The sequence below is a fragment of the Sylvia atricapilla genome, chromosome 2, assembly GCF_009819655.1.
Source record: "Sylvia atricapilla isolate bSylAtr1 chromosome 2, bSylAtr1.pri, whole genome shotgun sequence".
Classification (NCBI taxonomy): Eukaryota; Metazoa; Chordata; class Aves; order Passeriformes; family Sylviidae; genus Sylvia; species Sylvia atricapilla.
In genome coordinates, this window is record NC_089141.1 from 13,349,697 (window position 1) to 13,374,492 (window position 24,796).

The 24,796-nt window shown below is 42.7% G+C and overlaps 1 protein-coding gene across 1 annotated transcript in view; it reads left to right on the forward strand.

The window, feature by feature from the left end:
- The window catches only part of PTGFRN (prostaglandin F2 receptor inhibitor), a 62,651-nt gene that overhangs the window by 11,565 nt on the left and 26,290 nt on the right, over positions 1 to 24,796 (forward strand). The window contains exons 3-6 of the mRNA XM_066338334.1: positions 13,653 to 14,018; positions 14,923 to 15,342; positions 18,233 to 18,616; positions 21,824 to 22,249. Coding sequence (XP_066194431.1) covers positions 13,653 to 14,018; positions 14,923 to 15,342; positions 18,233 to 18,616; positions 21,824 to 22,249 — 1,596 coding nt within the window. The remainder of the gene's footprint in view (positions 1 to 13,652; positions 14,019 to 14,922; positions 15,343 to 18,232; positions 18,617 to 21,823; positions 22,250 to 24,796) is intronic.

Here is a 24,796-nt window from a genome sequence, read left to right on the forward strand (position 1 = left end):
AAGTGTTAGTTACCGAGTAATTTCAGCATATCCCAAGTTTCACCCAAATATTAACAGCTACTTATTTTGTGCGTAGGTTGTCTTGTTAAATAGTGTAACCTAGAATAGTTCTGCGTGGAGACTGGTGCAGAAAAGAAACAATTAAGCATTTTCCCTCTGGGTGTCTTTCAAAAACTGTATTCTCCTCCTCCTGCTATTTTAATGTCATGTTGGTTCTCTACCCGCCTTTCACTCTTGTTTCATGCTCAAAAGGATTCTCTCGCTTTTGATTTTGGAGTTACTTGAAAATTCTGTGTTCTTTCATTCCTTTTTTTTGTCTCTTCTCACTGCTGGGCCCAGCCTAGTCACCAGCCTGGGCTCTACTGCAAAGCAATCAGTGGTAAAAGCATAGAGCCTCCAAGCTCCTGCTTCCTGAGGCTGTAGAAGAAAGGGGAAGGCTGACACCAAAGATGTATTTAGCCTCAGGTCTTGCCTCTTGACAGTGGCCACGAGTGGAAGCCTAGAGAAGACTGAACATATTACTTTCCTAGTGTATCATTTCATGATCATATGTAGCTTGGGATCTTCTGAAGTTAGAGGTGGTGTCCTCATAGAATCATAGGATGGTTTGGGTTGGAAGGGACCTTACAGATCATCTCGTTCCAACCGTCCTGCCATGGAGAGAGACACTTTCCACTGGATCAGGTTGCTCAGAGCTCCATCCAACCTCCCTTTAATGTGCTTAACCTTGGCTAATTCCTCCAAGTATTTGCTGACTCATGGGTGTTGCATTCGGCTACCTCTGAAGTTGGTTTCTGAAATGTTCTGGGTGTTGGCACCTATTAGCTAATCTTGTTGTGTTACCTTTCCCTTTCTCTTTCATCACCTCTGGTGTTGACTGTCCAATGCATAACATGCCAGAGACAGCAGCAAAGTATCTACTTTGGAGAGATATATTTCTTGAAAGCAGGCATAACAAGAAGCATTTTAAGATGTGTATTTGGGCATGCTGAAATGAAAGTGGGTAGCTAAAGGCTGAACCCCAAGACTTGGCTAAGACTCCAAGTGGTACTATGCTGTGATAATCTTTTATTACATGTGGATTTTCTCATGTCTAATGGCATCAAATTCTCCCCAGAAGCTTAAATATGTGTGACATTCTGCTGTGCTACCTATTCCTGTGTGTACCAGGGAGGCTGTTCAGGATTGATTGCAGAGGCAAAAGTAGATACTGCGGCAAATGCTGCAAGTTAATCAAAGCAGATCATAGTGATAACTTGCTGGCATATAATCTAAAGGGGAAAAGACTTTAAATTTGTGATGGAGAACATGAAAAGACTGCTGGTCTTCTTTGGCCAGGTGCTGAATTGATGAACCTTGCTATTCTGCTACTGGAGGTAACAAAATGCCTGCATTGAATTTAGGGCAGGGTTTTCAGAGGTGATGGAAGACTTAGGACTGTGAGCCTGGAACTTTAGAAAGGAGGCTTAGTTCCCCAGGAGATTAATGTTTAGGCATTTTTGATAATTGAACCTCTTCATTTCTAGAAGTAGTTAACTTTGGTCACACAAGAGCAGAGTGCTGCTGCTTTTTTTTTTTTTTTTTTTTTTTTTTTTTTTTTTTTTTTTGCTTACTTTATAAGTAACAAGCAGAAATGTTTGTTTTTCTCCAGGATTGAGTAATTGGGAGTTAAATGTCACTAGGTGCTTGCTCAGTGCTTTGCTGGTTTCTGGATCTTCTGTGTTGCCCACATGCACATACCTGCCCACCTGTTCCAGAAAGTCTCTTCTTCTGTCCAGTAAAATTAATCTTCCAGGAAATTAAACAGCAGCTGCATGCAATACTGTTTCCTTTCACGTATGAGAGCAGCTTTCTAGAGGTAGGACTCAGGGCCACAGACAGCTAATTACACAGCTAATTTGCCTTCAAGCTCTTGGAGGCACTGAATGCCAGGAAATTTTTGACTCTTGCATGCTTTTTTTAGACATTTTGGCTGTTAAATTTGTTGAGCAGGCATAAGTGATGCTGCGAAGTGTGGGTGGATGTCAAATCCTGGCCACACATGTTCATGGCTTTAGCTCACATTTGTGATTTAGGGAGGAGTTTCTGTTTCCACACTGAAGTTCAAATATGAACAGTCCTTTCAGCATCCTTTAAGAGTGCACGAGTTGTGTCTTCATTATCATTTTGGTTGTCGAGGACTGAATTTCTGAGGTAAATCTCCTCACTCTCCCAGTTTCTGCAGTTTGCTTTTTACTTGGAAGCAATCTGAGTGTGCAGTTAGCATTCCTTGGGATGTAACTGGACCAGAAGTGTCACTCCAGTAGCATATCTGCTGTGCTTCAGGTGTCTTGGATCTTTGGCACATTGCAACACCCCAAAGATGCAGTGTGGTTTTTAGTGGCTTAGCACCAGCTGCCCTCTACAGCCTTTTCTCTTTTTAAGACTGTGCTAGTGCCAAAGTAGACAGTTATACTAGTCTTAATTTTCTTTGTGATGCAGATTTTTTTTTCTGTTTAAATATTAGTGAAGTAATAACCTTGATAACCTAAAACTTTATTCTGAATTTTCAAGAGTCTTAATGAAACCAGCCGTATTGATTTGAATGTTGTATGTAAGGCTTTTCCCGGTGTTTCCAGAACTGTCTTGTGTTGGTATTTGTCCCTTTCAAATAATGAAGAGTGCTGTGGCATGCCTGTTTTCAAAGCCAGCTGTTTTGCAGACCCATCTGGGGGCAATTTTGTTTAACAGTCTGTGTGGGGGTTGCACAGAGACCTTGACTGGAATCCCTGTGTGCCTTCTAGAAGTTGTTTTATGTCCCTGACCTCTCATCTCTTTTCTTATCCAGACTCTTTTCTTCTCTTGCTCCCACTGAACCGCTGACCCTCTGCTTTGGAAGAGAGAAATAATTCTGTAATGGAAAATATCTCTTCCTGAAATGGGTAATTTCATGTGTCTGCTTTTTTTTTTAATGCTACAGATGAGACTACCTATCTTTTCTGGGGCAACAGAGTCTCTCATTGTCTCTCCCACAGCAAATAATAAAAGCTCGGCAGCATCAAATACTGTAAATACCTTGCAGTCCTGTTCTCAATTACAGAATTAGTTATGTAAATCTTGTCTTAAAGGAGGAAGAGCCCTGATGTCTCTTAAATCATACTCCGTGTGCACGCATGCGTGCATTCCTTGTTGTCCAGAAGAAAAATACCATGCGGGCTTCACAGAGATTAACATACTAAACACTGTTGCTCTGCATGACCTGAAACTGGCTTTTAGGTGCTAATTGGATCTGTAGGCTTTGAGAGAAGGGCTTGGAAAACACTGGCCTCCAGGTTTCAGGCAGCAGTGTAGATATATGGTGGTAGTGTAGGGGCCCAGGTGAAGTCCTCTGGGGGAACCAGTTGCTAGAGCACAAGTTAGGTAACTACACAAGTTAGGTACTGTACTGGCTTATGTCATTTTTGCCCAGCTTGCATATCTTTGCATAAATCTTTATGTAAAGGAACAGTGTGATACAGTGAGCACTAAGCCTGGAACTAGGAATGCCTGTTGTTATCTGTTCCTAACTCTTCCTGGTTTTTAAATTTGGTCTAGTTGGTTAATCTGTCCAAGCAGATCTGCTGCAAAAAGACCTGGCAATAGCTGTGCTACTGCACTTACCTACATGGTCCTACAAGACACAGGCACTCATTTCCATGCCATAACATCCATTCTGTGTGCATCTGCTGTTGGCATTTTTAATGTGGCTGCTTGCTTGGAGATTATTTACGGAGAAGATGAGACCGTTAGAAAATTAAATTACAGGCGAAAAGGATTGCTCTAAAACACTGAGCTCCATCCCCCCACCGGCTCCTGTGGCTGCAAATCAGTTGTCAAGTGTGGAGCCAAGGTGGGCCAGTGCCATATGCTGCCTTGTTCAGCAGTTCCAGCAGCCTGGCTGCCCAGCCACCTCGTTCCTTAATCTCTCACAACAGCAGATGCAGGCAGAGTGAAGCTGCCCTTCAGGATCCCAACTGCAGAGTCTGGGAGCCACAAGTGTGTGTATTGTGTCATTTGGCATTGTGGCTGCTGACTTCTGTGATGGGCCTCTGCTGCTGCTTTTGCTGGAGCCTCCAGGATGGCTTTACTCATCTGGTAAAATGCTGGTTAGGAAATAAGTGCCTGTGTTGTGGAGATTGGAAGTGAACCCCAAAATAATTCTTGGGGAGGTGCAGGTTAAGATTAGTAATATCTGGATTATTAAAGTATTTGGCTTTTTAAATTTAATTTCCAAATCTCCTTTAGATTTAAATTGGCTTTAGACAGGACCTTGTCTGGTATGAGTAGGGTGTTGGGTTAAATTGGAGTGGACAAATGCCACCAAATTTAAGCAAGTAAATAACACAAAAATCCAACGATGGAAACCTCCTGTGGCCTGCCTCCCTTCATCCCAAACACCAAATAAAAAGCTCACATCTAAAAGTAAGACAAAACAATCGCCCAAGAAACACTCACCCAACAAAAAAAAACAACTCCAAACATTTGTCTGTGCTTTTTCTTGCTTTGCTTTTTAGTTTTAGTGTAATTGTTAATGAAAAGTAAAATACATTATATTGGTTTCAGCACTTTTTGTATTTGTTAGCATTTTTAAAGGGTTTTTTTGGTATTATTACCTAGCATTAGAGATAACTTGGAAAGCAAATGATTACTTCATGCTAATAAAAATCAATGCTTTCTGCTTTGGGAGGAAAAAGGGTGATGATAATGGAAATTATTTTGGGGAGAGGAGGGAGTGTTTCAGGATTCCTTTTTAAAATGTATATATATATTATACAAATTACAGCCTTGTGAAACACATGGATGTTGCTATTTGTGCATCTTGTAAAAAGCCTCTTTTACACAAATGCTTTTTCTTAGCTTTCCAGCTCTGCTATATGCTATGTCCTGTGTAAAGTCATGCTGGTAAAAAAAAATGGTAGTAGCTTATCGAGTTTTAATTTGATCTTTCTAGGATATAGATTTTTTTGTCTTGGATTTTCACTCAATGTGTGATTTTTAGTTAACATAGATGCAGATTTAAAAATTATCTGTTCCAATTGTTTACTCCAGTAAAATCCTCCAAAAGTTCAGTTTAATCCTAGTGGTGTGCTGCATTCCACACAGAGCAAAGAAAATGGTTTGTCTCTGCCCAGAGGAAATTGCAGTATAGAACAAATGGATTTGGACTGCTCTGCTCAGTTCCAACTGCTTTGGGAAAGATTTAAGATAAGAGATAAGTGCAAGTTAATGATGTTGCAGAACAGCACTGATTTTAATTCTGTATATTCCAGTTTGGGGACTTTTTAAAAGTACTGCTCTTGCTCATGTTGGCATTAGTAGTAGGTATTTGTTAACTGGTGTCCTTCCTTCCCACAAAAGGAAATGTGAAGATGCTGTAGATACAGCATTTCTGGAAATATTTGCAGCCTGCTTTCCAACTATGCTCTTAAGCTTGACTTGTGGGCTTTACTGCTTTGTCAGCTGTTTTCTTTAGAATGTAACATACTGAACTTCTCCTCTGCAACACAAATTGTTTGTGAGGAAGAACAACAGAAAATCACCTGTCTTGTGTGACAGTCTAAATACCACTTCCAGAATCCCTGGACTTTTTGGGTCGGATGTCACCAGGTAACCTGAATGGGCTGCTCTGTCAGAGTAGGATAAAAATGGAGATCTGTGAGACAATTTGGAGGACAGTAAATGAAGGCCATTAGCAGGGGCAGGTTTGTCAGGTGAGATCCAGGAAGATGTGTCATGTTAATTCCTGCATTTCATGGGATTTTTTTCCTATCCCCATTATTTTTTTGCTCCCAGATGCATTTTAGAGACTTGTCAAAAGTAGTTCTTAAATACAGCCTTTTATCTTTAACTGTCAGTCAGTGATAGGGAAAGGGAATAGAGATTATATGTAATGGAATTGTTTGACATCCAGGGAATCTAAAACATGATCTTTAGTATTACTTACTATTATCTTTGCCTGCTAGGTGTGGTGGTTTGTTGGGATTTGTTTGTTTGTTTGTTTTGTGGGGTTATTTTTTTAAGTTTTGTTTGGACCAGTGGTGCCACAGTTCTGTGCCTCCCAAGAGCTGCTCTCTTTTAGAAGGTAGCCTCCTGTTTTGCACAGGTGGGAAAGGTTTGTATGGCTTTTCCTTTCTCTCCTGTCTGCCATATGCCCTGGTCTACCTTCCAGTAGCAAACCTCTCCCTGTGGCCAGGAACCAGTGGTGTACAGAGGAATCTGTGCTGTCAGGAGCCAGTGATAGTGTTTTAAATGCTACCTGCACATGCAACCTGATTTCTGCCTTTCAGTGTCCACTACAGTTTACTGGTCTCTTCTCCTTGTACTGTAGCATGAATAATCCACAGAAGCACCTCCAACAAATTCCTGTAGCTTGTTTTGGCACAGGATTGAAATGGGTGATGTGCCAGGGTGAGAGATGCCAGTCAGCTTGTCTTCAAACTGGAGGAGCTGTACAGGTGACCGGTGCTTCGTTCCCAAAAGCCTGAGAGATGGCAGGAGAGGAAGTGCTGCCTGTTGCAGCTGCCTTAGCGGAGAGACAGAAGGTGGCTTTCATTTTTGTGAGATGGTTTGGTGGCGTTTTTCCAAACTGAATCTTTTTGGTCAGTGATCAGAATCAGTGATTCAGAACTGCTGAATATCTGCAGTGATATAGTGTTTTTCATATGGTGAAGTATTGTTCTCTTATTGCCTCTGTCTTTTTAGACTATAAGATCTTCTAACTGCTGTCAGGGCTGGAACTCCTTTCCTGTGGAGAAAGGCTGAGAGAATTGGGGGTGTAAAGTCTGGAGAAGAGAAGACTCCAGGGAGATCATGTTGTGGCCTTTCAGTCCTTAAAGGGGGCTGGTAAGAAAGATGGAGAGAGACATTTGACCAAGGCATGTAGTGATAGGACAAGAGATAATGGATTAAACTGAAAGAGGACAGTTTTGATTGGATATTAAGAAGAAATTCTTTATGATGAGGGTGGAAAGACACTGAAGCAGATTGCCCAGAAAAGCTGTGGATGCCCCATTATTTGAAGTGTTCAAGGTCAAGTTGGCTGAAACTTCTAGCACCTCGGTCTAGTGCAAGATGTCCCTGCCCATGGCAAGGTGTTGGAACTAGATAATCTTTTTAAAGTCCATTCTGACCCAAACCATTCTGTGGTTCTGTGCTAGCTGAGAACTGTGCCCTAGTGAAAGCCTCATGGTTTGTTCAGGTGCTTTTGTAATCCTGTGCCTTGGTGGTAGTGGATGAGGGGATGAGGGGTGAAGAAAGCATGTTGTTCCTGTGCTGCAAAATCAACATTCACATGCTTTCACGTGAATGTTAATCCACATGGTATAAGTGGAGTTTAGCTGGGAAGGTGCTTGTTTTTTCACCCTGTGCTGGAGATGTGGTTTTTCTGAGATCTCAGATGGTATGGAGATAAGAACAATCCAGCAGCCTTGCAGTTTGATAGCTTTTCTGAGGCTCCACTTAAGATGCAGTATGCGTTTCTTCATCCTGATAGAGATAATGGGTTTTAAGCAATTACACCCAGGCTAATTCCTTTTGATAAGAGCTCTACATTATCTAAAAAAAGAATCCTAGCCGCCTGGGAAAGAACAATGTAAATGTCTCTCTCACGGACTCTTTCATTTGCTCCTCTCTGATATCTTCAGATGATAGGCTGCAGATCTTTCAAGCCATAAAAATCTATCAGGCTTTTTTAAGGTAAGGGAGTATTGCAGTCAGAGAGGTGTAACAGGACTGTTTTCTTGCAAGGCATGGGAGGAGTCCTATGTGTCTCAGATGATCCCAGGCTACTGTGGTGGTTACAGCTTTGACATAGAGAGTCAAATTTGATCTCTTTTAAAGGAGCCCCTTGTTTCTTCTCTGTGCAGGCTGGGTGGTTGTAAAGTCTGGGTTGCTTCTGCTGATTAAGGCAGTCTGAATTTTGTAATTTGGAGAGAATAGGAATAACCTAACACTTAATTTAGCATTCATCCCAATTCCTGCTGTGTGTCTGCACTGCAAAGAACGATATGATGATGTCATGTGTTAAGCAGAAATGGTAAGGGATCTCACTTATTAGTTTTGGGGATTTTTTTCTTCTCTTTTTGAGACTAATGTGGAAATTTTGATAATTAGCTGCCTTTCTGGTACTTCAAGAACTTCCCTTTTCTGCTTAATCTCTGGTTTTTCCTCTCAGACTGCACAGTGTAGCATAGAAAATTTAATTGACTACATTTAAAAAGCAGAGGAAATACCAAAGTAAAATGTTTGTTTAAATGCTCCTCTTCTAGGAAAATCATAGTATTTATATATTAAAAAATAATTGCTGTAACAGTATTGAAAGGTTTTGAAACACTGTAGGCATGTTTGGTATAACTTGTTCTTTCTCTCCCAGATAGTCACTGATGACATTCTTGATGTGTAGCTGCCTGATTATAGTTGAAGCTGGGAGGAAAGGCAAGGGGAGAAGGGGCAGATTGGAGATAAAGATTATAATCTTGTGTGCTGATATGCTTTGGCTCTCCTTCCAAAGAGGAGAGCCTGTGAATGTGTGGTATGCTGCCTGTCCCTTCACCTGCCTGCTTGCTAGGGAAAGTTGCTGAATGCTTTCCATCAGGAGCCTCATAAATTCTTTTTTGAAAGAGAAGGAAGAGTATTTGAGTGGGCGTGACTCTGGTGGGCTAATAAAAAAAATAGGCAAAAATTTTTTTTTCCCCTTCAGTTTGGAAAATGGCTTCATGCATCACAAACACTATAGTTAAGCAGTTCAGTACAGAAGTGAGAAATTTGGGATTTTGCTAGAAATAGCTGTAATGGTAGGGGATCCATTACTCACACTCTGGTGTGGCACAAGAAGGGTTGCCCCTGCTCAGCCCACTCCCACAGTGCTGCAGCAAGTGTTGCTTTGACTGGAAATAAATGGAGGAGTTCAGGGAGGGAGGATCATTACCACCATTTGCAAAGTTGGCTGCAGTATTTTTTTTCCTGTCATAGACGGTTGTGAATTTGAAAAGGCTGCTGGGTATTTCCTTCCCAGACATGGTAATGTTTAGTTGGCAAATGAAACAACCTTTTGTTTGGAAAGCTCTTTTGAGATGAAAGGCGTCAGCAAAGTTGTCGCTGTGTCTCCTGTGACTGCCTTGGTTGAGGAGCTGGACTGTGTGTTCTAAGTCTTTCTGATGCAGAGGCTCGAGTGCTTAGTCTGAGCCAATTTACTCATTCGTTAGCTCTTACTTTTTTGACTTTAATTGGCTTCCTACTGCATGTCAGATTGCATTTTCCTTTGGCTGGCGGATGTGGAGGCGACCTCCTTCTCTGGGCTGCTACAAGAACATGTTTTCTTATTAGATAGAGCTGTCTAGTGCAGGCTGGAGGAAACACCTTGTGAAAGAGTGCTGAAGCACAAGTGTGTTCTTTGCAACAATAATACCTTCTCAGCCTTGTGGAAGGCTCCCCAGGTTACTTTTTGTCCTGTTCTTTCCTAAGTGATACGTGGATGCAAAATGTATATGAAAATGAAGCTCCTAGAAGACTTTCCACATGTCCCTAATGCAAGGCGAAATCCCTAACCAGCCCTTTCCTTGAGGAGTTTCGTAGCTTCTTGAGAGTTTACACAGACTACCTTTTCTGTAGATCCTGCACAATTTTTCTGCCTTGTTTTCTTGGTTATCCTCAAAATGACAAGATGCTATTTAGTGTGCCTGGATTGACTTCACGACTCATCTACTCAGTCATCTGCCTTCCTTGTTCTTCTTTTTGGAAGGATTTAATTTAATGCCAGCAATGTGATGGTGCATCTAGGTGGTGGAACAAATTTATAAACCATTGCTAGGGAAAAAATACTAGCCCAAAACTGCCTTGGCTATGTCTGAGCTGTCTTGCCCCTGTCTTACTAATATGGTAGACCCCAGTTTATTATTATTCTACCTTGAGCCACACTTTGTCCATGTTTCTAGTGGACTATTTCATGCATTCCCACAGGAGAATCCTCTAATCAAGTGCTTGACAAGGACTCTTGTGGCTGTCTTACATTCGTGTGTTTCTGGCCCAGCCCTGCAAAAGGACCAGTGTTGCCTGGTAATGCTGTCACCTGTTTCAGGAACCCAAAGAATACATCCCGTGTCTTGTGTTTATGTGCTGTCCTCCTTACAGGGACTCCATTATCTTTTGTTTGCAAAATAGTTCCTTGCAATTTCCTCTGGTGGTCTGGTAACTCAATAAAAATAAAGTTTTGTATTTAGGCAGTTTACCTTGTCCTTGGGCAAATTTGATGTCCAACAGTAACTCAGATCCAGTTATTGAGTTCTTACTAAATAAACATCTTTGGGATCAGTGATGCTGAGAAATACAGAATTGTCAAAGGTCTGTTTTCTTCTGTCACTAGTGTATACATTGTTTTGTCCTCTTCCATCTGTTTCTATAGTTAAATGGGATTCAGATGAATTCATTAAAAACTTGTCACCGTATATTAACAGTGAAATATATTGAGTGTCACGAAAAATAAATGTTTCCAACAAATTTGCATAGTTTTAAGCTCTTGTATCATGATTGCTCTGGGAAGGTGAGGGGCTGTATGCAAGTAACACAGGGCTCTGTAAGAATAAAATACTTGCAAAAGCTCCTCACTTAGCTGCCAGAGTAATGTGGAGCTCACCTTTTGCCAAGATCAGTGTCTGTAGCACTGTGTCTGTAGCTACTTCTGCCACAGTTACATGAAATTTTAATTCCTAATGCACAGCAAAGAACGTAACACCTTATTTAGTCTCCGGGGATAGTCTTGCTGCAGGACCAAAGGCAGAACCTTGAATCCCCAGCCTGCTGGGTCACTTAGAAATCCAGCTTACCCTTGGAGTGCCTGTGCTGTGCACACTTCTCCTCACTTGTGGAGAGGGCAGAGCAGCTGCTCTGCCAGAAGTTCTCATTCTCCTGTTTGGTGATGTTGCCTCTGCTCCTGCCTTACCAGAATCCTGATTTATCTTAGCAATAAGAAATATTATTGTTTGTAAAGTATAAAATTCTGTTACACCTCTGTTCCACTGCCTTCCTTCCAGCCCTGAGTTAAGCAGGAATTGCTTGTGGGACTGTGCTGTGGGGAGGGGAGGGGGATAGTCATGGCTTTACAGATCTGGTGAGGACTCCCTGTGCTCCTATCTTTCACTTTGGTTTGCCTTTTCCTAGGAAGGTGCTAATCACCCCCTACCTTCATTTAGTGTCAAAGGGTCTTTAGTGACCTTGGAAGAAGAGGAACTGAGCTGTCAGTGCTAATCTCAAACACAAATGTGCAGCTCTTGCCACATTAGTCATGCCTTTGTCACCTCTAGATTGGATTAGTGCAGTGCACGGTATGTGGGTCTACAGCTGAAGACACATGCAGAACCGTGTTGTCTGCTTGCTTTAGTGTCACCAGAGAGTATTTTCTGGAGAGATGTCAGTGTTTGAAGAGTGCCCTCAGTCAGGATCCTGAGCTGACTTCTCACAGTGGTTTGCTGGAAGCTGGTTTGACTGTCAGGCTTTAAAGCTTACCTGCTGCTCTTACTGCTTTCTGTAAGAGGATAAGCTGAAGGATTGAATGCAACTTCAGACTTCATGAGGAAGTGTATCAGAGTCCTGTAGCTTGCTTTATTTTTTGTAGATTGTTTTTCTGTGTGGATGATTTTATGATTTTAGCATGGTGCTTGGGTCAGGAGATGTGTCCTTGAAGACATCTGTCTGTGGAACAATACATTGTCAGTGGAGGTTTTCCTCTCCAATGATCATGTGAATGGTGCAGCAAAGTCCAGCTTCATTATTAGGACTAGTCAATCACTTGATCAGGTATATAATAACAGTCTTCTGGGAGGGATAGAAGGGGTAGGAGATTAACCCCAGTCTGCATTACAAATAAGTTTAATGAAGTACTAATGTTGAATACAGAAGGTCGTGGCAGTGAGGAAATTGGACTATTATGACTGAGCCTGTACACGTGAACAGCCTGCAAAGTAAAGAGCATGGTAGAGTTCTGAACTGGGAGGTAAAGGCACTGTCAGCCCTTGGTTCAACTGTTTGCTGAACTGTAACTGCAAATAAAAGGATGCTTTTTCTCTGGCAGTTATGCTCAGTATGTACAGCTGCTTGTGTAGTTTTTAAATGCCCACAGAAATTTTGTTCTTTAACACATCCTTCTCCACACTGCTCTGGAGGGGAAAAGCTGTGCTTTGTAGTAGGTTCCTCAGTGGGGGGTTTCTGTTCACAAGGCTCTTTTGCCCACACTTGGACACCCATTGGCATAATGGGCCTAAGCCAGCAAGTGGAGTTCTAATCTACTGCAAGATGATGCGCAATGATAGGAGGGAAAGGCTCAGCAAATATATTTGTGTTCATGTCACTAGCTGGTGGCTTTCCCAATAGACTTGGTGAAATGTAGCAGATGTGGGATGCTGTACTTTGTGTGTTGGGAGGTTGTTTGTTTAAATTTGTCTTTTCCTCTGTGGTATCTCAGGTTAGTTTTTTGGTCCAATTGCTTCTGGTGTTGTTAGATGTCTACTTGTTTGTATCAAGATCTGTCCTTCAGTGTTCTGGCTTCCGTTCTACCTGGCTGTTAAAATATTTACTATGGATGTGAAGGTGCTGGGATGCAGTAAGCTGTTCATGTTTGGAGGCTGAGTTTAGGTAGTACTCGTCTCTTAAGAGATTTTTCTGGTTGGAACTATGAATCAAAGCAGTTTGCTCTTTGGAGAAGTAAAGACCTGCCAAAATCCATGTGCAGCTGCCGGGGTTATTCTCTGGACTACAGAGCCAAATCAGAAGAGTCTCTTGCTGTGTCTTTGCCAGGTCCTCTGGCTTGTTTAAGTGGTTCACGCTTCTGCCTGGAGCATAACATACTGCTTTGCCAGCCTTCTGCAGAAAACTGCTGCTGTCCTTCTATCCTTCTGGTGAGACCAGAAAACATGGTCTAAGCACTGTGTGTTCCTCCACTTTGGAGGGAGCCTGCTCTCCTCATGCTCCCGGGTTCTGGGCTTTCACCAAAGAGAAAACTTGTGGTTGCAGAAATCCACTCCAGCAAACTGTGTCTGTTATAATCAGTTCTTACTTTTAAATCAATTTGGAGGGCAAGGAATCTCACCTTTGTGAGAGAAGCCATGACCCTTCAGGGCAGCTGTGACTATACTCATTTTTGGAGACAGTCAACTTAAAAGTCTCATGACCCTCAATCTAGGGGAGAGTTAATTTCCTACCTCAGACTCTCTAATGGTATCAGCAGAAGTCTTATAAAAATTCCTGATTAGATTATGGCTTCATTGTAGTAATGAAAACCACTTATTAATGTTGTTTATACAACATATGGTCTTACGTAGCACTTGCCTTGTAGTAGAGAAACTGCTATCCATTGGATCTATGCTTAGTTATCTTTTTTTTTTTTCTGTTTACAATTATCTCTCTCAGTATTTTGTTATCTCATGTGATATTAAATAAGGAGTGAACAATGATTGCCCACACTAAAAATGGTGTGTTTAGAGGCTCCCACTCCAGTGAGATTTAAATGTTAATGGGCAATATTGCTCTTACTAGTTTTTGCTTTCTGCAGAGTGCGATACCGAACCTGGGCATATTTAATTTTTGTTTCTTTCCTGTTTGAAGCTTATCCTTGACTGTGTGTTATTCTTTATTCTCCCGCCTAGCTTTCTGCAGAGGGCGCATTGTGAGAGTGCCCAAGGGTCCCCTCATTCGGGTGGTGGGCACGGAGGTGGCGATCCCCTGCAGCGTGAGTGACTATGACGGGCCCAGTGAGCAGAACTTTGACTGGGAGTTCTCCCGGGAGGCTGACTTCGTGCGGATAGTGAGTACCTGGGATTCTACCTTCACCTCTGAGGAGTACCAAAAACGCGTGGGCCGCGGGGATATCAAACTGAGACGGAGCAGCAACGATGCTGTGGAACTTGTGATTAGGAACATCCAGCCAGCTGACCAAGGGAGATACAAATGTTCCACGCCCAGCACTGATGCCACCGTTCAGGGAAATTATGATGCAGAGGTCCAAGTGAAAGGTATTTCTGAAGAGTGAGGTGTGCTTTAAATTTGTTTTTGATATTGATTACCCTTAAAAATGTTGACTTTCTGTTGTTTATGATCATTGTGATTTTTTTTGTTTTCTTTCTTCTTATTATCATTGCTCTTTAATTCTCCTAAAGCCAGAATTTAAAATTGGGAAATATGATAGCAAAAGGCAAGTGAGGTGAAGAAGTGAAGAGAGGCTGTTTACTATAAACACCACTTTTCTTTTTTTCTGTCTAGTAAATATGTAAATAAAACACTAAGTGGTGGGTATTCTGAAGATGTCTGCAAATATTTCATGTCCCTAAGGCTCTGGGTAGAGAAGCTAAGTTCAGGTAAAAAACACAGGCTGTTTTCTCTCTCAGTTTTAGTGTCATTTAGGGATCATTCTGTATGAAGGAGGTAATCTTCTTTTTTCTTCTTTAGCATTTTGATACTACAGTCTTGTTCTAGCTTTGCTCTATCACTTAGCATTTTTCAGTATTAAATTTGGACAGGTTTTTTTTTTCCTGTGTCTTATCTTTTACTCACATGAATATCAAGATTAGTTTTGTATGGGAATAGTCAAAATGATGACTTTTGGATGAGAAACTAAAGTGAATGGAAGGGTAAATGAATTCTTGTCTTGCAAATTGAGTGGAAGGATAGATGAATTCTTGTCTTGGCTTGTTTAAAGCAGAGCACTTCCTTGAGTGCTTTTTCAGCTGAATTTTCTCCTTCCTGGAATATATTTATGTGTGGAGGAAGGAATGATTGGCAAGGTGTTGCTTTGTGGTGGTTTTATTGCCTCACATCTGAACAGCTCACTGTGGGTGTTCTCTTCTTGATTCTGTTTTATGATGCTTGTATCTTTTGGTCTTTTCTTTTTGTTGTTTTGGTTTTTTTTCTCTCTAATAGTGATTTCTGACGGCTTGTCTGTGAGCGGTTCCAAGGCTCGTTCCTCGACGTCCCTCCGGCTGTCTGAGGGCGACTCCTTCAAGCTGCGCTGCTCAGCGACCACCACCTCCCCGGAGCACACCCACCTGCACGTCACCTGGCAGGTCAAGAGCGGGTCCTCCTGGCGGGACATCCTCTCCTTGACTCATGAGGGCAAGTTCCAGCCGGGCCCCGGCTACGAGGAGCGCTACCGCAGCGGGGACATCCGCCTGGACACGGGCGCCAACGACACGTACCGCTTGTCCGTGTCCCAGGCCTCCTCCGCGGACGGCGGGGCCTACAGGTGCCTCGTGAGCGAGTGGGTCAGAGGGGCCGATGGCTCCTGGCAGAAGATCCAGGAGAAGAGCGTGGAGATCGCCACCGTGTCAATCCAGAGGACCGGTGAGTGTTCCTGGCGGGCTGCGGTCACAGCGCTGGGCTGTGTCCACACTCTGGTGCTTTGGGGTCAGCTGAACAGTGAGGGTGCATTCCAGCAGAACCTGGAGTGCTGTTTGGATAGCTGGCCTGTTTACACCCATGATATAATTTTCCTAGCTTTATTTTGGAGAAAAGGGGGTTGAGGGCATGGAAGGTTTGTCTGGAACCTCTTAGATGCCTAGACCTAGATTTTATCTCATCCTTTGTTCACTTCAGAGTGCTCGTGGTTTTTATATTTCCAAATAAACTTTGTATATATCGCCTGGTCACCCAAAGCCTTCCCTCTGCTCTCTTATTAATACAGGGTTCCGTAGCACTGAACAGCTGTGCTTCCCCTGTGGATGTGGCTTGTGATTCAGTGTTACATGTGAAGCTTTTCTTTATGCTGTTTATTAAAATAGCACGGAAAGATCAAGAGAAAGAAGGAAGGCAGTGATAGTTTAACAGGGCAAATTACCCAATGATTTTTATCGCTGGTCTGATTGCTCTACTGTGTTGGCAGGGGTCTGGGGCAGTAATGGTTCTGTTAAACACATCATTGCATGCTTGGCTAAGGAGACAAAAATACATGCAGCGCTATGCTGAGGATATCCAGATATCTCTGCCCATACAGATTTAGGACTAGATGCACTAAGCACTTGATTGCATTAGCATTATCACTGCTGGTTGGAGGAGGGAGGGCGGGGGTGATGCACCTTATCACTCAATAGGTGGAAAAACAGGCAGTGATGGTCCTTCAGAAATATGAGATTATCATGGTATTTCAGAACTGTTCAGACAGGAAGAGTATCTTTTGATTTTTGTAATCCCTTAATCACTATAGGGAGAACCCAAAAGTCTGGGTTTTTTTTTGATTGGCTCATTTGGATGTAGTTTTAGTGTCTCGGTGGTACTTAGCCTGTGAATTTTGACAGGATCAATCTGCCCCCTCTTTTTCAGGGTGTCTGTTGCACAGCAAAGCTTGCTGGTGCTTTCTGCTGACACAGGACTTACCTAATAATGGGCTGTAATTCTCGATTTTGTCACACCTTTGCAGTGTTGGTTTAAGTAGGTGGGTTTTAAGCAGTGGCTGAAAATAGCATGAGCTAGCCAAGACCAGTAGGGGTACAGTTCTTTGATGTGGTTTGGGTGTGTGGTTTGTTTGTTGTGGGGATTTTGTTTGTTTTTCCTTTGGGTTTTTTCACCTTCATTTTAAGCTCAGTCATTAGCAGCGCTGGCACTTTGTCAGGGGCATGAGGGCTTTTTCGAAGTTATACTAAAGGGGGGTAGGTTATACTCCAGCAAAATGCTGTGTACACATCCTGTAGAAGGACTTGAAGAGCATCTTGTGCTGACATCTGAAATCTCTGCACTTGCATGCTAAAAGAACTTGAGATGTAAATGGTTATATGCCTATGGGTAAACTCTCTCCAGGTCCCTCTATGTGCATATATTGCCAGATTGTGAATGCCCATCACTTTCATGAAGACAGAAATGTTGCTTGGAGAATTGCTGCTCTTAACCTTGCAGATGAGTCTTATTTTGTATTCTGGTATTAGTCTGTTAAATTAGCTAGGCTTTCCTGCTGATTCCAATCCCATGATAAGACAGTGAGGGGAGTCCCAGTGAGAGATTCATCTGGACTTGGTTTCAGCACTCAGGTGGGGCCTGCTACCCTCTGTACAGTTTGACTGCTCTGTGTTATCAGGTGGTGAAGGGTGAGAATGAACATAGCTTGGGTTTATTTGCAACAGTTCTGACTACTCAGTTTGGCTCTAGCCTTCATGTGTTGTGCCTCATTCCAGAAAATTGTCCGAGGAAGTTTATACAGATGGGGAACTATGTTGTAGTAGAACATGGTTTTACATAGAAGTCACTAATCTCAGCAGACACACAGCTGGTGGTTTAAAGCAAGTATCTCTATTCTTGCTCATGCTGAGAAGAGCCACTGCTGTAGCAGCCCTGTCCACTGGCCTGAGTGGAGACTTTAAGAGCAGCTGCATTACACGCTGTGAGAATGGTGCTGCACTGAGACCCAGATCTAATCTTCAGGCAGTGTAGAGCGAGTCAATGAGCAAGTGAAGACAGGTGGTAGCCTGGTCTTGACACAGTGGTTCCATGGTTTTCTTTTAATATTCTGTATCTGGTCCTGTTTGAATGCTGCCTGTGACCATATGTGATATGTATATTAAAAATATTCACTGGCCAGTGGTTGCTAAGTGTGTTTGGAGTGGCTGTTGGTGTTCCTTTGAAGTCCCCAGTGTACGTTGTTCTGAGCAGTAAATGGACAAATCAGCAGTATAGCGAGTTACTGCTGCCTTCTGTTGGTTTCCATTTCATGTTTTTGCAGCACACCTGAGGTCAGCCAGGACTCCAATGTATGGCCATGGCTGCTTCTCATCTAAATCTGCTCTATTTGAGGAGCTCAAAAATGTCAGCAGGAACCAAGTTGAGTTCCAATTTCTGTAGCTGCTTGGTCTTATAAGGCATAGTCCCAAAACACTTTGACCCTCCTCTGAGACTGAAAAATCCTGTACACGTTTTCCTGCTATGCAAAGGTGATGTGCAGTCTGTGGATGAGACAAAGCCTTCATGGACCAGTTGCTGTTGAGTTATAAAAATGCTGTTCTCCCTCCCTTTCTCCCCTCTGCCCTCATCACACATCCCTTGCTTGACTGATAATGTGTAATCCCTTGTAATAGATCACTCAGCTCAATATCCAACAGGCATTTGAGGGTTGGGCTCCTGAGCCTGTTCAGAACCTCCTGTTATAGAATGTGAAGTTCTGGATGACTTAGAATGAACTATGTTTATTAAAAGTGATAAATAAAAACAAGTATTTTTTTGTTTGAATTTTTGTGTCTCTCTTTCCAAGCTCTAGATGTGGTCATCTCAACCAGCAATGTGTCTGTGACCGAAAGAGACTCCCTGGATCTTACATGCAACATCACAACAGACAGAAGTGGTATTTTCCAAGCAGAGGTGATGTGGTATTTTTCTGCATCACCAGACGACACCTTGTCAGATGCTCAGCTCTTGCTGAGCATGGACCACGATTCTGTTGTCAGTGATTCAACCCTTATCAGCCTCAGCCATGTGGACAGGAACTCCTATCGCCTCTTGGTGCGTGATGTAGATGTGGAGGACTCTGGCTACTACTTCTGTGAAGCTGCTATCTGGGTTCCACTGCACAATGGGAGCTGGCATAAGGTGGTGGAGAGGACCTCTGCACCTGTCAGTGTGGTGGTGACAGCACTAGGTGAGTGATTGTTGCTGTCAGACTTCATGGGTAATGTATCCCTCAGTCCTTGGCCCCATCAGAAAAGGGAGAGGACCTTGCACAATCTCTCCTGCACAAATGTTTCTTTTGTTTGCATCTGTTGTCTAATATGTAGGGATCTCTCTCACATACATGTTTCTCTTTATGCAAATATCCTTAGAAGTAAAGTTACCTGGGAGAAGTACTAAAAATGAAACTTCAGTTAAACTGGAGTTAAAATGCCAGATAGTTCCAGATATGTCAGCCTACCCAATCAGTTCTCTAGTTTATTCTTGGAGAGATAATAGCTTCAATTTAGAGGCAGTGAAACTCAGGATGTTGTTGCAGAATGGTGTAGGTAAGGTATCTGCACCTGCTAAAATTTACAAGGTATTTGAAGCCTGAATGAAACTGGATGTGAACTGGCAGAGGTGTAGTGCTTGGTGCCTGTTCCCAGCTCTGGATACAAGCATCCAGGCCCAAACTCTTTCAATGTCCCCTTTCAGATCCTCTTGTCATGAGAAACTGGTGGTACTGCCCAGTTACAAAGGCAGAGCTCCTCCAACATGAAAGTACTGAATGAGGCCAGCATACAGAGAGCCTGTTTTTCAACAATAAATGGCTGTGCCATAAGGTTAAATCCCATCGACAATGACTTTAAATGTTGCATTTTAGCACTGTGCAGAGCAGTTGAGCCGTGGCCGTCTCCAAGTACACTTGTAATGTGTACTAGAAGTGCACAAGTGATTAATGTCTTCGTTTCCTGTCCTCATTCAGCCATTCACATTATGCATTTAATTTGTGAGTGTTCCCTCCTTCCCCCACTTGTGTGCATGTGCAGTCATGCACGTGTGTTCATGTGTGTACAAATGCACTTGCATGCTCATGAGCTCTCTTGCTTGAACCTGCAGGACTACTCTTTCCATTCCAATGTGGCATTATTTGGGAACAGAAGAAAATAAAATCTGCTTTTCAGCAGATGCAGATGCTTGGTTGCTAGGGAGAGGGAAAGCAGAATAAATTTTTGGCGTTTGAGGTTTTCAACTGCATCCAGAATTCACCAACTCCTCCTCCTTAATGGAAGTTAAGAGCTCCTGGAGTATTAAGTCATTGAATTGTCAGTGAGGCTGTTCTTTGACAGCTGACAGAGTGGAGGAATGAGGTTTATCCAGCCAGCCTTTTATTCTTTCTAAATCCTCTATTTGAGTGTCTGTCAGGGTGAAGTGCCTGTCTGGAATGGTGCTATCAAAGAGAAAACTCTCTTCTTAGGGTCCTTCCCCTGTCCACAAATAAAACAAACCTCAAGTGATTTTCTAAGAACTTGGGGTTCTTGCAGCTTTTTCCTTCTTGTGTCCCTGTCTCGAGAAGTGCATCTGCTTTCATAGTCTCTGTTGCTGTGAAAATATTAGTTGGTCTTGAATGCCTTCTTTTTGAGGGAAGGGGAGGCAAAGGGGGAACGATAAGAGGGTTGTAGAGTGAGCAATACATCATGAGGCCCTGGAGTAAGCTAGTCTTGTGAATGAGAAAGGAAGAGTAGTGTAGCTGTAGGATCTAAGGGGGCTTACACCAAAAGTGGGGTTTGGCCATCGTTAATAACCTGTGCAAAGTGCTGTGCATTTTCTTTTTATTTTGCCTTACTTACCCTGAAAATGTTCAGAAATCTCCACATGCTCACTGGTAGTAGGTACCACACACTTTGTAAGCAGTGCTTTTATGATTTTATGTTGCTTAATGTCACAGAAACTCACCGTCAGTATTACCAGATTCTCTGGGGTCTGGTGTGTATTAATGCCCTTGTTCTTGCAAATGCAAGGACGCTGGTGAGAGATCTTTTCTGCTGGCTGACATAGCAGCAGCCCAGCTTGTTTGCTACAATTGTTTTTATCCTTTGCATCTCAAGTCCAAAAGTGCATATGCACACAGAGTTTCCACAGCAGTTCTATTAAGTTGCTTTATTATCTTGGCTCGTTGGTGAGCTAAGCCTAAGTTTTAGCCTTGGATTGCCATCTTTGTCCCAATTATAGCTTCAGTTAATTGTTTCTAGGAGGGCAAAATGCCAAGTAAAACATAAAACAGGAAATAAATACAGAGTGCTGAATACAGTTAGGCTGTAAAAGCCGTGTGATGAGTATTGGCCAAACAGTTGGGAAGCTGGTCATTTTTCTGAATTATAGTAGACAGCAAGACAAAAATATTCTAATACTAGTAAATAAATATGTATTTCCTTTGTGGTGTGAGGTTCTTGCTGTAATCTTTTTCCTTTACTATCTCTGTAGTCTGAGAGAAAATAGTCATGCGGCTCTCTTATCACTTTCAGGCTTTGGGCAGCCAGCTATTTCAGATTTAAATACAACAGCCCCATTCTTAACCCTTGAAACTCAGACACTGATTTTCCAGCATGAGGTATTCCAGCCTCACAGCTGTACAGCACATACTTCTCTATTCAGACTGTGAAGCTTTTTCTGATCTACACATCTTCAGCTCTTATCCTACTTAGTATTTATTGACCTAGGTATTATTTGAACTGCTGACCACTGAAATAAACTGTGCTCACCTCTTGGTGCTGCCTGTGGCCAGTGCCGGTGGTGTTCTGTGTTCCGTGGTTTGGATGTCTGAGTGGGTGAAGCCTTTGCCTTTTAAAGGGCTGTTTTTTTACCATTCTTAAACTGTTGTAGAGACACAATGGGATGGTTAAGCGTGGAAAGGAAGGCATTTCAAGATGGAAGATGGCCTCTTACTCTGGAAAGATATTGGGGAAATAGGGTGTCTCTGGTCAGTCCAAAGCTAGAGGATAACCAGTGTCCTGCTGCAGGGTGCCCCAGGCTTTTTGACAGGTGCAAAAAGTGGCTGGCTGGGTTGAAATTTAACCCACAGGTGGGTTCTTGAGGGCAGGCTTAAAGAAGGGTATTATTTTGCTCAACAAGATCTATTAGTCCTGATTTTTCTGAAATGGTCTGACCAGACCTATGAAATGGAATGTCTTGTTTGGAAATGCAGACTTAGGGGAACCTGTGTCAGACTGGTGCAAGACTGAGAACCAGAGTCCAAGTTCTAAGGTCTTGTCAGAAGAATGCATATTGTGGTACTTGGCTTCTTAGCTCGGATACTAAAACTGGATGTTAGAAGTTACTGAATCTTTTAATTAATTCTGCCGTTTTCTCCCTTCTTGAAGCTTCTAATCTGTTTCTTCTGTTTCCTCTCCTGCAGAGCCTGACTATGATGTGTTCCTGAATGCCTCTAAAACACCCAAGTTTTCAGATGACCCCACAGAGCTCAATTGCAGGATCACAAACGTGCAGGACACCGAAGCCAACATCCGCTTCACTGTTTCCTGGTACTACAGGCAGCACCTGCCTGGTGACGACGTGGTGGCAGAGGAGCTCCTGGCCTCGATGGATGCAGACTGGGCTCTGCTGCCTGGGGACAGGGGCAGAGAGAGGATTCAGAATGGGGAAATAATCTTCTATAAAAAGTCTGCTGACACCTTTAGTATGAGAATCCAGTGGACTTCAGAGAGTGACAGAGGGGATTATTTCTGTGTCATCTCAGCATGGAGTAGGCACCGCAACAACAGCTGGGTGAAGAGCAAAGATGTGACTTCTACACCTGTCAACATTTTCTGGGCTACACAAGGTAGGAACTTTGCACCTGGGTGGCTGAGAATAGGCTTGTCAGCCAGAAGGCCTGCTAATGGGCTTTGGAAATGGAATTCTGTGTTTATGAGGGTTTAAAAGCACTGTCAGCTTGTGTAAAGGCCTTGCATCTGTGGAGAGGAATAACTAGTTTACATCACTCTTTTATTTTACATCGCTGCTTTACCAGTTTTATGCAACAGTTTGGAGTGGAAGTGCAAAGGAAGGCACACCATCAAAAGAGAGATTCCACCAAGCTGCTGAGACTTCCAGGAGCTGGGCTGGAAGTGGCAGGGGTGGTATCCAGTGGTGTTGCTGTGATCATTCCCTGCTTTCATGGCTTGAAGTATTTTGTTCTCTTTAGGATGCATCTTGTTGCTAACAACAGGGTTGTACTGAGGTGAAAAGTGAAATGTCAGTTTGTCTTCTCTGCCTGACAGTTTGAGAGTTGTGGTTTTGTTTTTCTCTTCTATAAGCCCATGTTTAAAAGGAAATTCTGAGGATGTTCATGGGCATAGTACTACCAGAGCATCAAAAAATAAGTGGGTAGGTAAACAAAATAATTCAGTGGTTTACTTGGACCTTGACCTTTTTTAGGCAGAAGTGAACTAGCTCTAGTCAGTATTTAACTTATTCTGGGAGCATTTTTAGAATCTTAATAGTTGCCTGAAGTTGCTTAAGTCTTGTTCAAAATGGCATCTGTGTTTCCTGGATGTGCTGTACAGTGATACTTTTTTGGCTGAGAGTGAAGTCATGCAAGAGGGCCTTGGACAGCCTCAGAAAGGTTAGGATGACCTAGGATGTAATGCCTTTGTCAAAAATCACTGCTTAGCTAAGCTGCATTTATATTGATAGATTAGTTTAACAGTCTAGCTTAGGCATCCACAGGCGGAGAACTGTATTTCAGAGACAAGCAATTTGAAATAATTTTAAAGTTGTTTAGGGATAATCCCTGAACAGCAAATTGGAAATCTGCTGTGATTCTGCTTCAGTGGAGAGAGAAGTGGTGGGCTGCTTGCACGTTATTCCATGCATCCCTGGACCAAGCGAGTGGTCCTGGGAAAGGTCTTTTTTGTAATTTTGGGTTTCGGGGTTGTTTTTTTTTTTACCCCTGAAGCTGGCTTCTCCAGCAGGGCTGAGAAGTCTCATTAATGCTGAGTGTTGGTCACAATTAGTTCAGTGTTATGCCACAACACGGAGTGTGTGTATGTGCATGCCAGTGTAATGGATCGTCGCCGTCGGAGCAGCTACAGAGACCAGCTGGAGTTGAAAAGTCTCAGCCTGTGTTGACATTTCTGAGGGAAAACAAACCGTGACAGGTGTGAACATTCCCTCGTTTCTGGTTTTGTTCCAGAAGCTCTGCTAATTTTGCAGCATGAATGTAAATGTTCTAGTCCCCGTGCTGAAAAGTACGTTCTGTTGGCAAAACTTGGGGTTGGGGGATTTATTACGTGAAAGTGAGCTCTCCTGCAAAAACCTTCCTCTCCTGAAAAAGAATGTTAGATGTATATGCAGTGGGGAGGGTGAAATATAGGTTTGATTTCCCCTTCTCTTCCATCCTTTGACTCCCCCTTCAGCAGTGCAGCCCCAGATGCCTCTCCCTGTGTGCCCTGTCCCCTGCCATATCCCGTTCCTCTGAACTCCAGGCTGGCAGCCCAGTGCTGTTAGCCACCAGCTATGAAGGAGTTAATCTGCTGCTGCCTGTGCTCTCTGACTGTTGTTTTGACAAGTATCTCTGGTGATTTGAGTCCCTAACTGCTCCCAGTGCTTATAAAAGCTAGCAGCCAGGCTCCCACGTGTTTGCCTAAGGAGAGAACAGAAATTTGCGTCTTCCTTGGATAGCTTGTGCCTATACAGAGACTTTTCTTCCATCTATTTCATTGCTCACATCTTCTTTGTTGACTTTAGAGCAGTGCTTTGGGGAGAGGAGGTTGGAGAAATCTCACTTTGAAAACAATTGTTCTGAATTCTTGAGAAAGGAGAAATGGGTTTATGTTGTGTCTGTGGGTCTCTCAGCAAAGAGGGGTGTTCAGAGCCTTTATTCAAAATGTAAACATCGTGTTAAGATGTCAAAACCCCTTTTTTGTATATTGTATAATAAGTTGTGTGTTTGCCCATTTGAACTTGGGGTTTTATTGTCTCTGTTTTCTGTTTTATTCCACGGGGACCAGTAATGCTCACACATCTTTCTGCTTACTCAGCTTTGCAAATGCAGCCAATTGCTATCATAGATCACTGTTGTTTTTGACATAGTCTGCCTGATATGTTTCTTCCCCTCTTCTACTTTCTCCCCTGCCAAGGAGACAAAGAAGGCATTTCTGTCTCATCTCAGAAATTAAAAACATCAGTTGTATTATGTTTTGCTTATTTAGAGTACAAATTCTAGTCAGTGAAAAGGGGTGAAGGAAGGAGGAAACCTTTTTTCACTAGTTCTGTAAATGATTTTCAACACAGAAAAAAGTTTGATATTCTAAAAGATAATTTTATTTTTCTAAATATGATTTACATTTAGAACACAGATACTGCTTACAGTGGAACTTGGAATCAA